We start from the raw sequence: 13,285 nt of genomic DNA, 5'->3' as shown, positions 1-13,285 counted from the left end.
AGATAGGTGTGTAGGGATGCCTGTGTGGTGGGAACAGCAGGTACCCTGGGAGTTTTTTGTAATTTCCAGAGTTAACATATTATGTGGACAGATACTGGGACTCAAGCAAGTGACACCTTTTTGGGTTGTCTTGCCAAAAAACACGAGCAGTCCCTTCCTCTCCTTACAGCAAAAATGTTACTTTTCAAATGACTGAGATAACGTAATGTTTTTCTGGCAATCCTTTAATTGGGTCTTCTCTGGGGTGAGTGACCCAGCGCAGATCTGTGCCCAAGATCCCTAGGTAATGAGCTGAGTGATCACTGGAACTTTAAAAAAGTTTCTGTGGCTGTTGAGGGCAAGTGAGAACCCTGTCTGGGGGGCTGTAGCCTGAGGGGTCTCAGGCAGCAGAGAAAAGTCAAATTGGCCAACATGGGGTGTGACTTAAAAGAGATGATGGTTCTTTCTTCAGTTCCTGGGGCAGAGCTGTTTGGGTTATAAGAGCAAGCACAGCTCAAATCATTGATTGGCCTCTGCGATGGGCTAAAACAGAACAGCACCCCCCAGCCCTGTACAACTGCCTGCAAGTCATCAGGGGAGAGGCCTGTCTTGTCCATGCTGGGTCTGTTCTGAGGGCTCAGTTGAACATCACTTAAAACGAAAGACTGCAAACCGAGGAACCAGCATTCCTGGGCGGGTGAGTGTCTGAGCGAAAGCTGCCAGGGGCCTGTCAGCTCAGACAGTGGAGAGGAAGTCGACGGGCTGTGATGTGAAGCTTTGGATAAGTGCCTATCTCGGTTTATCGGCACAGGTTTCTGTCTTCCCTCATTATATTCTCCCTAGGATGTTACATTATGCATGTAGCCTGCATCCAGTGTTGATCAAATGATGAACTTTTCCCCCTCTGCTAAACTGCAGCATTCCTGGGAAATGGTTGGGAAGAAGAAAGGAGTCTCGGGGCAGAAGGACAGTGGGCAGACAGAACCCAGTGAAGAAGGCAAAGAGAACCGGGACAGGGATCGGGATTACAGCCGGCGACGTGGCGGGCCACCGAGACGAGGCCGAGGCACCAGCCGTGGAAGAGAGTGTATGAGCCTGCCCTTTAATAGCAACTATAACTATCATGGTACATGGCAGGCACTTAAAGCGTTGTGCTGATGTTCGTGTTAAAGCTCATAAGTCTAGAAAAATGACTACAAAAATCATCCTCTTGTATGTGTGCAGGGTCCCATCTGGTGCCGGCAGCCAATTCCCTGACCCTTTGACATCTGAGTCCCTGGGTTATGGATTCACGCCATAGCTGCCAAATGGCACTAACGGGAACAAAACATGGTGCCATAGCATCTATAGCTCTGTGTCCGTTTCCCACGCCACCCCCACCATGTGCTCTAGGGTCTCCTTCCCCTAGTCCAAAAGGATGATGGAAGTTGTCCTAGTGTCATCTCTGTGTCTTTCAGTTCGGGGCCAGGAGAATGGACTGGATGGTGGTAAGAGTGGAGGCTCCTCTGGAAGAGGCACAGAGAGAGGGAGACGGGGCCGCGGACGAGGCAGAGGTACACAAAGCGGGGTTGTGTGCCGGGGTGGTGGGTCTGATGTAGCTATTTCCCACTGACTTCAAAAAGCTCTTCCGTAGAGAGGTCTTGAGGGGCTGAATAGAAGTCACGGGCAGTAAATATTTGTCATCTCTATTCTTGTGTTAATGCTTAGCACCTACATATTGCTTTGTACCTGGTAAGCACAGTAGAGCCATTAACTAGTTCTCATACCCTACCCCTGAGGCTTAGTTAAATATTACCCCATTTTACAGGTGGGGGGGGGGGACTAAAACAAAGGTGGCTATTATATGAGTTCAGGGAAAGCATTTGTTAGCAGCAGAATCTAAGTGCTGGTACCTCTGGGCAGTGTGAGCTGCACTCATTCGTTCTCATTGCTGAGAGTCTAAAAATAAATCTTTCCATGAAACAACCTGAGCTGTTTGATAATTGCTGATGAGGCCATGTCCTATAGATTTGGAGTCTGGCCTCTCATATTTGTGCCTTGTGACCGACGGGGAGCTAATCTGTGGCTGGAATAATTTATCCCTAATTACACCTCTAATGTGTAATTCGCATGCATGTAAAAGGAGCAGTCTGAAACCTTATCAATGCAGGAAGATGCTGGACATTGTCATACTAGGCGTCTGAAATGCCACATAGTGTTAAACACTTACCTTCCCAGCAACACACAGCACAGCTGTGAGCCTTGCTGTTTGACAGCAGGACTACACTGATGTGTGTTTGTCTCTTACAGGTGGCTCTGGAAGGCGGGGGGGAAGATTTTCTGCCCAGGGAATGGGGTAAGTTTTTATTGGATACAAAACAAGAAAAGCAAGATCATTTGTGAGTTTGTCTCTGCACGGGGGTGGGTAGGGGACAAGATAAGTCTAACTGGTGGGTTCTGTCATTCCTTGCTGGTTTGTGTACCTGTCCCATTGCAGCAGCTGTATCATACTGAGTTGCATTTGGAATGGCTAAGACCGCAGTAGGTTTGTCTTACAAAGTGGACGGGGTCTGCTAGGAATCGTTTAGCTATGTCCTGGTTTAAATGTGATGGATTTTTCATTCACAGCAGTTACGAGGAAATCTAAACTTGCTCCCCCCAATCTGTGTTTCAGAACTTTCAACCCAGCTGATTATGCAGAGCCAACCAGCACGGAGGAGAACTATGGGAATAGCAACAACACATGGAACAGTACCGGTAGCTTTGAGCCCGACGATGGGACAAGTAAGTGACCTCTATGCTTCCGTCCCATTACTACTTGCTGGTTAGATCAAAAATAGGTTTCTTGCAAGTCCCCTTCAGTCACGTGGATAAAATAGCAAGGGAATGGATTGTGGATTCAGGGCAGAAATTCAGTGACCTGCTTTCCTTATGCCCAATGCTGTTCTTGTTGCAAGTGTCCGGTGTGTGTTCATTGGGTTTCCCGGTAAGTTTTACTATTCGACACTTTGGGGTTATCAGTGGAAGTGTGACAGCTGGACAGTCAGATCTAGCCTGTGCACTGGAAACAGCTGAGTCGTGCAGTGCCCTGCTATGAGCTGGCGAAGGTGCCGACTGAGGGCACGGGCACACTTGCCTCTGACTGCTTCCTGACATAGGGGCTGTGTTTTGGCACACCTGTCAGCACAGAGGACATTGTGTAAACAACCAGACGGCTGACCGGTGGCAGCTTTTCCTTGCACATAGTGCATCCTCCCGAGGCGTGCTTTCTGCATTCAGATATCAGCTTTCGCTGTATTCCGACATGGGAGTGCTCTGCTTCCTACCCCAAACTGTCTGCGAGACGAGATCTCAATACAGAAAGCTGGTTTCTGGGGAATCGATACTCAGGGCCAGGGCCCCCCAGGAGTTCTGCTCCTTGCTGAGCTGTCCAAGCACTCTTCTCTTGCCATTTTCTTGCATTGTGAAAATGGGGTTTTGTGTTTTTCATACAGACGCTGGGGGTGGGTTGTGAGATTTGAGTAGATGCAATTTTCGCAATGCAGTAACTGGACATAGTCTCATGGGACACTCTCTAATTAAAGCTAGTCTTGAGACATCGGTGCGTTTAGAGGGGAGGTTTTCTTCCGGAGCAGTATCTTACACCACAGTGAGGTCAGAACTTCTGTGCTGCTCAGCTCTGTCCTCTGAGTTACTCAAGTGAGCCCAAGCTCTCGCCACCATACATCAGACTTTTAAAACAGACGATTCTGACACTGTCCCGTTTGCCTGCCTGCCTGCCTCAGCCATGACAGTTCAGTTTTATTCTCCTTCTTCCAAAATACCAACTGAAGTCCTGTTACTTGTTAGTTTCCATTGAGTACGTTCTGTCTGTGTAAGGAAGTGGTTAATATCATAATTATGCTGTAGTTACGGTAATCTAGCAAATGCATTTTTCTGTCTCACTTTCAAAGCTGTTGTTCATTAGAATGGATTATTGCACCTCCACAGCGTGCAGCTCTAATTTTGTTCCTCTTTTGAAGACCGGGAATAGCCTTTTCAAAAAGATCGCTTTTTTGGTCACAGCTTTTTAACAGATTGAAACTCCTACTGATGGGTCTGAGACAGTGTAGCCATTTAATCTGGACTGTCAGGGGGCTGGATAAGAATCCATACCTCTGGGGCAAGGGGATGTCTGTGTTTACACTGCATAGGATAAAAGAATGGATAGAAATGCACCACTTCTTCTTACTGCAAGTTCATACCTTTCTTTTCCAAGTAGATTTTCATTGTGTGTACACCCAAACCAGTGTTCTTAGGAAGGGTAAATCTAAACAGAGTCTGTAATTACTGGGTGGGGAGAGACCATTGCTTCAGTCCACATAGAAGGATCCAGGTTTGCTTCTGTGCTACAATGTGTCTATAGTGTAATTTCATGATAAGTTCTGTACAAACATGTCCTGCATGATCATTTTGTTTTTCCATTTTAGCAGCCTTGAGCATCTCTTTAATTTGAGCAATATCCACAGGTACAATGTGACTGGTGTACGTGGGGGCAATGGAACTTGTTCTCAAGCCAAAATTTCACTGGTTGTTTTTCTTTTTCTTTTCTTTTTTGTTTCAGGACTTGATTTCATTGGGGGTGAGGGCTCAAATTATCCCCGAAAATTTGACACTGCTCCTGGTATGATACATCCAGGCGCACTAACTGCCCCGGATACCTTTACTTTATAGCTTATTTTAAAAACTGAAATATCTGTGGATATGTCATTCTTATGAATATTTGATGTTTGTTCTGACTGTGCTTTTACTAATGCTGACACCTTAAATGTAAATCAGGAGCGGTTATGTCTAAAGGCACATGGGTGATGTAAATTCCAGGTTCAGCCACTGCTTGTCTGCACCCTCAGCACCACCAGGTTTATGGCCCTGACAACATCCTACCCAGTACAAGGAAGTGCTGGGCAGCTCCAGCTCCTGTCTCTCTCACTCAAATGCAAAAGTTTCGGACTTGGCTAGCTCCTAGAGTCCCAGGCTCAGTGATTGCAGCGCTCTGCTCCCTGGCCTCCAGAACAAGTTTCTGCGGAGGGTTCGGAATGCTGCTGCAGGTCTAATTAGACCTTCTAGGCTATCTCAGCACATCACTCCCACTTACAACTGCTTCTTGGTAAGCAGTGCATTGATTAGTCGCTGCTGTGGCATGCCACCACGCCTCCTTCCTGTGCACAGATGTGCCCGAGGTTCCTGGATTTCTGAGATTCCTTGCACACTTGATGCCTCCGAGATTTAGGGCTTTGTCACTTTGCCTCCTGCCTTTGGGATCTTTACTATTACACACTTTAAGACCCGAAGGGCCCATTAGATCATCAGTTCTGAGCTCCTGTGTCACACAGGCCGGAGAATTTCACAGTCATCCCTGCATTGAGCCCACTAGCTTGCTTGACTACAGCAGATCTCCCAGAAAGGCAGCCAGTCTCAATCTGAAGACTTCAAGGAATGGAGAATCCACCGCTTTCCCGTGGAACGTGAAGACTAAAGGGGGGAAAGCTTCGCCACTGAAGTCCAAGCCTGTTTGTCTGGATGAGGATCCTCTGAGTGTTCGGGTGCAGGTTTTCCATTACCCGCTTCTCCTCCCAGTTTTCCGCCCGAGATTAAGCCTGCATGTCCCTTTCATCTGCAGTTTCCTGTTCCTTTATGGCCGGTTTGCAGTGCTGAGCTGAGACCTCCAGCAGTGGGTAGCGCACAAGCTGTTCGTGTGAACCCAGCTGCGGGAGTTCTGCCATTCAGTGTCGCACCCCTTTGTGTGTGCATCTGGATTGACATTCCAGGGCATGGAGCTTCTCGGGCCCAGTCGCTCTTCTCTGAATTAGGTCAGTGAGTATCCAGCTAGTGACTTGTGGCACCTGCAGGCCTCCTGGTCAGTTACGGAAGCAGCAGACTCCGATGTTAATGTTGGAGAGATGTCAGAAAAGAAAAGAAAAGAAATGGGGCCACCGAGGAGTCCCCCCCCCCCCCCTCAAGCTTAGGGCAAGTACACCAGGGCACCGGGCTGTCCAGAGGGAACGGCTAGCTGCTGTTACAGGAGCAGGCTCTGTGTCTGGGAAGTCACCTGAGCCACTGTCCGGTACTAGCTGACTCAATTGCTGCCTTGACAATGGATAATATTCCTCCCAGCCAGCTCCTTCCCTAAAAGAGAGGAGCAATGGCCCTGGAAGAGACTCTTTCAGCAGGCGGGAGAGGGCAGGGCGGGCAATCTCCTGTCTTTCTGAATAGGACACCGTCTTGAGTGTCAGAGGGCTGGATTCGCTGGAGATCTCGCCCGGCCAGGAGCTCAGTGGGACGTTTGGTGTATTTTCAGCAAGGTAGATATACCATGTGCTGGTTAGGAAACCATCCATTTCCTTTCTGGAGAGCATCTTGGATAGAAAGCAGCTCTTTGCATACACTCCTCCTTCCCTCCCCATGCACAAGAAATCTCGGACCGGGCTGGACTGGGTATGTGACCCCTGTGAAGCAGCCTGGTAGGGGAGATGTTTTGGAGTGTAGCGAAAGCCTTTCTCATGGGTCTGGAAGCTGAAGAGTTTAGCTCAGCCTTCCCTGCCCCTCTGCTCTTCCTCTTGTTCCCAAAAGTGAGCTGAGAGGGGGAAAGAAAATGGAGCCCAGGGCCATGTCCCTCAGCACAGGCTCTGTTTCTTGCTTTCTGCCCATCGCAATTGGATTGCGGTACCTAGCCGCTGCCTGGGTAGGGAGACGGGCTCTCGTGCCTGAAGGCCTGGAAAGGAGCCGTCACACCGCTGCTGAGGGAGCAAAAAAGCAGATGAGAAATGGGGAAAGCTGGCGTTAACTCTTCCCCACCCCCCAAAAGGTAGCATGTACTCTTCCCCTGCCTGTGTTCTACCATCTGGGGCGCAGGGGTGTGTGTGTGTCTAAGTGTGGGGTGCCCGGAGGCTGCAAGGACCCAAGGGGTTAAACTGGATTAATGTTTTGATCCTTAATAGAATAAAATATTTGGAGGTTTGAATAGGCTCTGTTTGCCAGGCAAAATAAACAATAGGCTTTGCTAGTAATTTGCTTCCTTGGTGCTCTCAAGCAGCTGCATCTCTGGAACTGGGAGACTTTTCAAATCTTGGCCTGACAATGATAGACTCTCTGGAAATTCCCCTCCCCCACCTCCAAATCGGGGGGGTTTGGACTAGCCTCTACGAACCAGAGACCAACATGTTCCATTTTTACACGTTCTAAAAAGCTCGTCAGCTGATTAAGGTGTTGTCATGGGCAGAACTCGTCCTATTCTTGTAAATGTCTCTAGAATTAACCCTGTTGGCTGTGTGGCTTTTTTTATTTTATTTATTTGTTTTTGGTTAGTCTGGTTTGGATGGGTGAAAATGACCTGCCGAAAAGTGGCAGGCTGCTTTTGTGCCGATTTTTCTGATGTGAAATGCTCCCCCTCTCCTCCCACCCCAGGACCTAAAATTAAGTTTCTAGTGGACTCTGAAGTAAGCATGCTACGCCCAGAGTGCTCAGTTCAAACTGAGGTGTGTGCGTGTATGGGGGCGGGCAAGAGACTTGGAACTGGCTTGTAGGGGATGCAGTCAGGTTAAAAACAAATTTTAAAAAAAGTAAATTTCTCTTATCTTTACAAATCAAACCTTGGAGCATTGAAACCGACATGATGATCTTTTCACTGCAGTATTTTATCTGTTCACCTTTTGCATTTGTCTGAAATTGGGCAAGGAAAATTCATGAATCACAGATTCCTAGTAGATTTCACTTTCAGAGTCTCATGCACTAGGCAAAGTGCCCCCCGTGTTGGGTTTCAAACACTGCAGGGAAACGTTCTCATTGAAACAAAAATAAACCCAGGTAAACATTTCAGTTCTTGGGTCTTATAAAAGTCCCTGAAACTTGGGACTGAACTTTGATCTGATGGTGTCCTTTTAAGAAAACCCAAATGATTGCTAGCCAGTCTAGCTGCATGGTGATGTCCCACAAGAGAGCTGGACTTTGGCACCACCTCTGGCAGAAGACCCTCTAGAGGTGGTGCTCTTGGTCTCTGCTGGGCTTGGGGGTAGCTGGTTGTGGGTGCAGCTTCTGCAAGGAGAGGGGGAAGCAGGAAAACGGATGGTTCTGAGCAAAGGGGCTGGGGAAGAACCCAGGGAGCCCCCTGGCTAAACCCAATACCCTGAGTTTCTGCTTTGGTGTTGGGGTGTGTCTGTGCGCAGCCTTTCTTAGCCTCTCGCCTGTGCCTGGTTGGTGAGTAAGAACCCAGCCAGCTGCCTGCTATGCTCCCAAACCACTTTCCTGGCTTTTGTAAGAAATGGGGCTACGACACGCAGCAAACGTCCCAAACTCTTGCTTTCCTTGTAGGTGCATGGAGGACAGCGACGGAGGAGTGGGGAACAGAGGACTGGAATGAAGATGTAGGTACTCTCAATCCCCTCCCCATGATAGAAGGGGAACAAAACCTGCTAGCTGAGGACTGTAGGAATAGCCCCAAACCAGGCTCCTTGTTCCAGGAACTGCACTGCACGACTCAGGTGGATTAAATATTGTCGCTACCGAACTCTGTGGAAAGTTAACACTGCGAGTTTGCAGCTTGGAAAGCTCGGCCTTGTGGATCTGTAATATCTACTCTGGGGCTGGGGGGAGGGAGTCTGGGTGCAGAATGTCAAGTACCTTTGCTTGTCTTTATTGCCAAGGTTGTGCTTTTTATGCCCATTTCCAGGAGCTCTGAGCTCTTCCTTCTGTGTTAATCTGTGGCTTGTCTCATTTTCATCTTGTTGCTTTATCTGTGTTCTCGGCATCCAATTCCACTGCTTCAGAAGAAACTTTGCCTTGGTTTTTAAAGTTCTCCTAACTTTGGCCCTGATCCAGCTGCCATTTAAATCAAGGGAGAGTTTTGCTATCACCTTAAATGGCTGCAGGACTGAGCCCTTTATTGTACATTTTTTCACTTCCTTTCAGCTGGGCAGCTGGAGTTGACAGCAAAGGAAAAGGCATTCATTCTTCAGGCGCTGTCCGAAGGAAGTGTTAGTGCTGTGTGTAGAAACACAGGCAGTTAGAGCTGTTCCTGCGCTCATCAGGTCTCTGCTTGAAGGCAGTCTGGACACCCTTTCTTGTGTTACATGAAGGCCCTTTGCACGCAAAGCAAACGCTCTGGCCTGGGGATGGTTTTCTGTGATTTTTTTTTTTGCCATTACTTGCAGAGGTGCTTGCAACCGTTCTTGGGCTTCTCTCTCAGGGATAAAAGCTGTTTGTATACAAATATAGTCCACTCTAAACTATGTGGTTGGTGGCTGCTCTAAAACGTCCCATCCCTCTATCCTGAGCATTCCTTAGACTTCAGACAGTAGTTCCTGGGGCTGTAGAAAGCAGACTGCCCCTTTGCTGGTTGTAGACCCACTTCGGCTTGTCCGTTGACATGAGTGAAATGCAAGCACGTGCTGAGGGGCTTTGCTGGCTCAGGGCCTAACTTAGCAGTTCTTCCTCACCCGCCCGAGCAGGCCTGTGGGTCCTTGGCCCAGTAGCCAGAAGTCCTCACCTTGGCTGTGGGAATTGAGGCCTAGCTGACTCTCCACTCACAGATGTTTCCTCCTCCATGTCGGGTGGGTTTGGGGTGCTGCACTTGGTGAGTTTCCAGATGCCCGTTTCCCAGCGGATTTTTCACTGACTGAGGGGCTGCCCGCGCTGAGTGGAAATGCTGTCTAAGCCTGGCAGCTGATTGACTGAGTCACTGAGGAGGGTGAACCCAGGCAAAACCAAGGGCTGGCTGCTTCTGATCAGCACCAAACATAGTATCAGCGCTAACGCCACACGCTGATTCTTGTGGGATGCCATGAGCGAACCTTCCTGCACATGTTCTGCCCAGCCCCAGTTCCTTTGCATTTTTGCTTTAACTTTGAAATCTCTTTTATTTGGAGCCCTAAAGCACGGTTCTAATATGTGGGTTACCTCCCTCTTCTGTCTTCTAGCTTTCGGAGACCAAGATCTTCACTGCCTCCAATGTGTCTTCAGTGCCTCTGCCTGCAGAGAATGTGACAATCACAGCTGGCCAGAGGTGATGGCTTAATAACAATGCTATGGCAATAGCGATATGATGGTCTGGGGGCAGGGCATTGCTTCATAGAACCATAGGGTTAGAAGGGACCGCAAGGGTCACGTAGTCTAACGCCCTGCCAAGGTGCAGGATTTGTTGTGTCAGATGGCTATCCACTTGGACAAAATTGAGGAGCTCTGGATAAGGTCACGTGGGTTTGAGTGGAAGGGCTAAGTGCTTGGAGCCCAGGTTTGGAAGCCAGGAATTCCCAAGTTCTGTTATAATCTCTGGCATGGGCTCATCGGATTCTCCCTTTATAAAACAGCTTTGAGATTTTCAGAACATACTAAGGGATTTAGGCACATCTTCTATTGATTTTCATGACAAGCATGTGTCTAAACCCCCTAGACCGATTTGAACATCTCAGCCAAGATGCTTAACTACTTCCCAGGAGGATGTGAGGGTTATTCATGTCTGTAGAAAGCTTTGAGTTCCTCCAAAAGGTCCGATCAAAATTCAGAATTATCCCCATGAGCGTAGATTTATTCTTGCAGACAATTGAGCTCAACATGTAAGTGAAAACCATTAACATATCAGTTGTTGGTCCCAGGAAAACAGTTACATCAGTGGCCTGTTCATTTATTAGTCAAGGTTTCACCTGCTTGGATGTGACTCTGTTTTGTGTAACTTAATTTGATTGCCCTGCGTTACCAAGCATAAACCTTTCTGTCTCTGTCCATTGTGTTGCTTGCCAGACTTTTCTTAGGAGTTTGGCAGGGTTACATTCGCTCCACTTACTCAGCCTAGCCGATAAGTAGCACAGGTGTGTCTTGCCCAGGTGCCCAAACGTCATAGTTGCTCTTAGGCCTGGTTTTTCCTTTTGGTTTCTTGTAGTAGGTACAGGTGGCTGCTCCTTTCAGTCGGTCCTTTGAGATTGCTAGAGACAGTTGCTGAGGTGGTGGTGTGTGACTCTTTGTGTGGTCACGGGGGCGGGGAAGGATGTTCTTGGCGGGAATAGACCGCTATTAACCCTCAAGGGATGGTACGGCTCCTGTTAATCTTGGTGGTTTCATCCTTTTCCTTCTCCCAGAATTGATCTTGCGGTGCTGTTAGGAAAGACTCCCTCTTCTCTGGAGAATGAGTCCTCAAACCTGGATTCAACCCAGGCTCCTTCTCTTGCCCAGCCTCTTGTGTTCAGCAATTCCAAGCAGACTGCTATATCCCAGCCTGCATCTGGGAACGCCTTCCCTCATCACAGCATGGTAAGGAAGCTGCTGCTCACCTCTGCCTAGGCACGGCAGGGGGCCTGTGGACTTCACTGGTTCTCAGCCACCTTCTGAGACCCTCCCTGTGCGTAATAGGGGAGGGGCAGAGTGGGTGCAACCATTTAGTTGAGAATCCCCGAGCTGCGTGACTTACAGCTTCAGCCTGCGCTCCTGGCTCCCGATGTTGTGAGTTCATGGGAATTAGGTGACTGAGCAGGGTAGCCTCGGTGCGGGAGCAGTGTTCGGTCCTTGCTAACGCTAGGCCATGTGCCTCTTTCTCCCTACAAAAGAGGAAAAGTGAATCCCAGAGCCTGTGAGCAGCTGTGAGCTGTGTTGTCTGAAAGGGCGACTGAGGGGTGGTAACCACAGCAAGGGAGCATGCCCCGAGTGTGTCTGGGCAGCTGGACCTGCTGGGTGTCTCCCGTTCTGTACTTCCCTCTGGAGGCTTCACAGAGAGTCGATTTCTCCCTCTCAGGGAGGTGACTTGTCCAAGGACAGACCCTGGTTTCAAAGCACCAAATGTGCCTGTTCCTTAAGGCAGGTGAGTGCTGCCATTGTGCTCTGTCCTGCATGTCCCTCCTCCACTCAGTCCCTGCATCTCAGGCATGGCTTGTGCCGGGTTGGTTCTTGGCCAACCAGCAGCCGAACACAGGGGTACCCCGCAGCCGCTGAGAGCCCAGCAGTCCTGTATTGAAGAGCGAAGAAGGGAATTGTTGAAATGGTCCCAGAGAGGTGCCTGGAGCTGGACAACTGCTTCTTTGTGTCGCCCTGGCAGAAAGATTGGGAGGATAACGATGGGTGGCATTTCCCAAAGCACCTATGTGACTGGGGAGCAGGAGCCCCCTGGACTTTCATTGGCACTTAGGGATTCTTGCAGATCCACCTGTTACCTTTATTGGAGAGCTCACCTGTGCTGCGTCCATCCCCTTAACCTGGCATCACACGCAGCGCAGGGCAAAATACGAGCATAAAGCCTCTCGTTCCAGACAGCACCCACCATACATCCACTGGCAGCACAGCCTGTGTGTGAAACAGGCAGCGCAGGGGCACTCAGGCAATCTTAGCCCCTGCTTTTAGTGGTGACTTTCCCTTTCCTCGTTACCCCAGGTGAGCATGCTGGGGAAGGGCTTTGGAGACGTCGGAGAGGCCAAAAGCAGCAGCACCACAGGCTCTCAATTCCTGGAGCAGTTCAAGACAGCTCAGGCTCTGGCGCAGCTAGCCGCTCAGCACGCCCAGCCTGGTGGGAGCAACGCCTCCTCCTCCTGGGACATGGGATCCCCGGCGCAGTCCTCGGCTCTCGTGCAGTACGGTAAGGTTCCCGGGCGGGGAATGGATCGCAGCCAGGGCTGCAGTGGGTGGCGTGGAGGAGCGAGCCCTGGAGCCTTTGGGCTCATTGCCATTCAGAAATAATCTCTGGGAACATGCATCTGATTGGAGAGTAATTATGGCTCATTAAGACACTGTCAGGGTCTTTCCTCGTCCCTTCTCCGCTCCCAGCCGCCGAAATGAGCCCATTGCACTGCCAGCCTGCCACACGGACACTCGCCCGCAGGCATCTGCTGACCGGTCCCCTGGCCATTTCCGTAGCCTGGCATGTTCTCTAAATGCAGAGATCTGTAGAGGGGAATTTGGTGAGTGGTGGCCTCAAGTACTGGGAGTCCAGGAGCAAGCCTGCGGACTAGATCGCCGAGACACAGGCATGTGTCACCTCCGTCTGCTGGAGGGAGCTGGGCTGCTGATCTCATCGGCCCCTTGGAAAGGAAACTAGCCTGTGCTGGTGGCTCTCATGCCAGAGGCCAGTGGGGAAAGGAAGCGATTTTCCTGGCCCTGGGGAATGCCTGCGATACGAGAGCAGCTCTAGCGGTTCTGCTCTTCGAAGATCTCTCCGAGCCCTGCATGGTCTAGTGCTGATGCTGTTCTTTCAGCTCCTACACGTTGTTTCTTGCTCGGGGAAATGGCTCTGGTTCAAATATGAGCTGAGGAAAAAACCCTGTTCCAGCAGCCGCCGGTGTTGGCATCCTCTGAGCGTTTCAGATCAGGAGTCCCA

The 13,285-nt window shown here is 49.8% G+C and overlaps 1 protein-coding gene across 20 annotated transcripts in view; it reads left to right on the top strand.

Annotated features, from left to right (window-relative positions):
- UBAP2L (ubiquitin associated protein 2 like) overlaps window positions 1-13,285 on the top strand; it is a 42,388-nt gene that overhangs the window by 9,705 nt on the left and 19,398 nt on the right. For 5 of the 20 annotated variants that reach the window (XM_054010442.1, XM_054010437.1, XM_054010441.1 and 2 more), the window contains exons 5-13: window positions 898-1,105; window positions 1,437-1,532; window positions 2,269-2,314; window positions 2,633-2,742; window positions 4,562-4,621; window positions 8,305-8,357; window positions 9,909-9,994; window positions 11,064-11,235; window positions 12,346-12,547. In XM_054010442.1, the coding sequence (XP_053866417.1) occupies window positions 898-1,105; window positions 1,437-1,532; window positions 2,269-2,314; window positions 2,633-2,742; window positions 4,562-4,621; window positions 8,305-8,357; window positions 9,909-9,994; window positions 11,064-11,235; window positions 12,346-12,547 (1,033 nt within the window). Of the gene's footprint in view, window positions 1-897; window positions 1,106-1,436; window positions 1,533-2,268; window positions 2,315-2,632; window positions 2,743-4,561; window positions 4,622-8,304; window positions 8,475-9,908; window positions 9,995-11,063; window positions 11,236-12,345; window positions 12,548-13,285 lie in introns of all 20 variants that reach the window. The other 15 variants (XM_054010435.1, XM_054010434.1, XM_054010431.1 and 12 more) reach the window with 5 other exon arrangements.

Source organism: Malaclemys terrapin, chromosome 21 (assembly GCF_027887155.1).
Source record: "Malaclemys terrapin pileata isolate rMalTer1 chromosome 21, rMalTer1.hap1, whole genome shotgun sequence".
Classification (NCBI taxonomy): Eukaryota; Metazoa; Chordata; order Testudines; family Emydidae; genus Malaclemys; species Malaclemys terrapin.
This window is presented reverse-complemented; position numbering and strand designations above follow the sequence as displayed.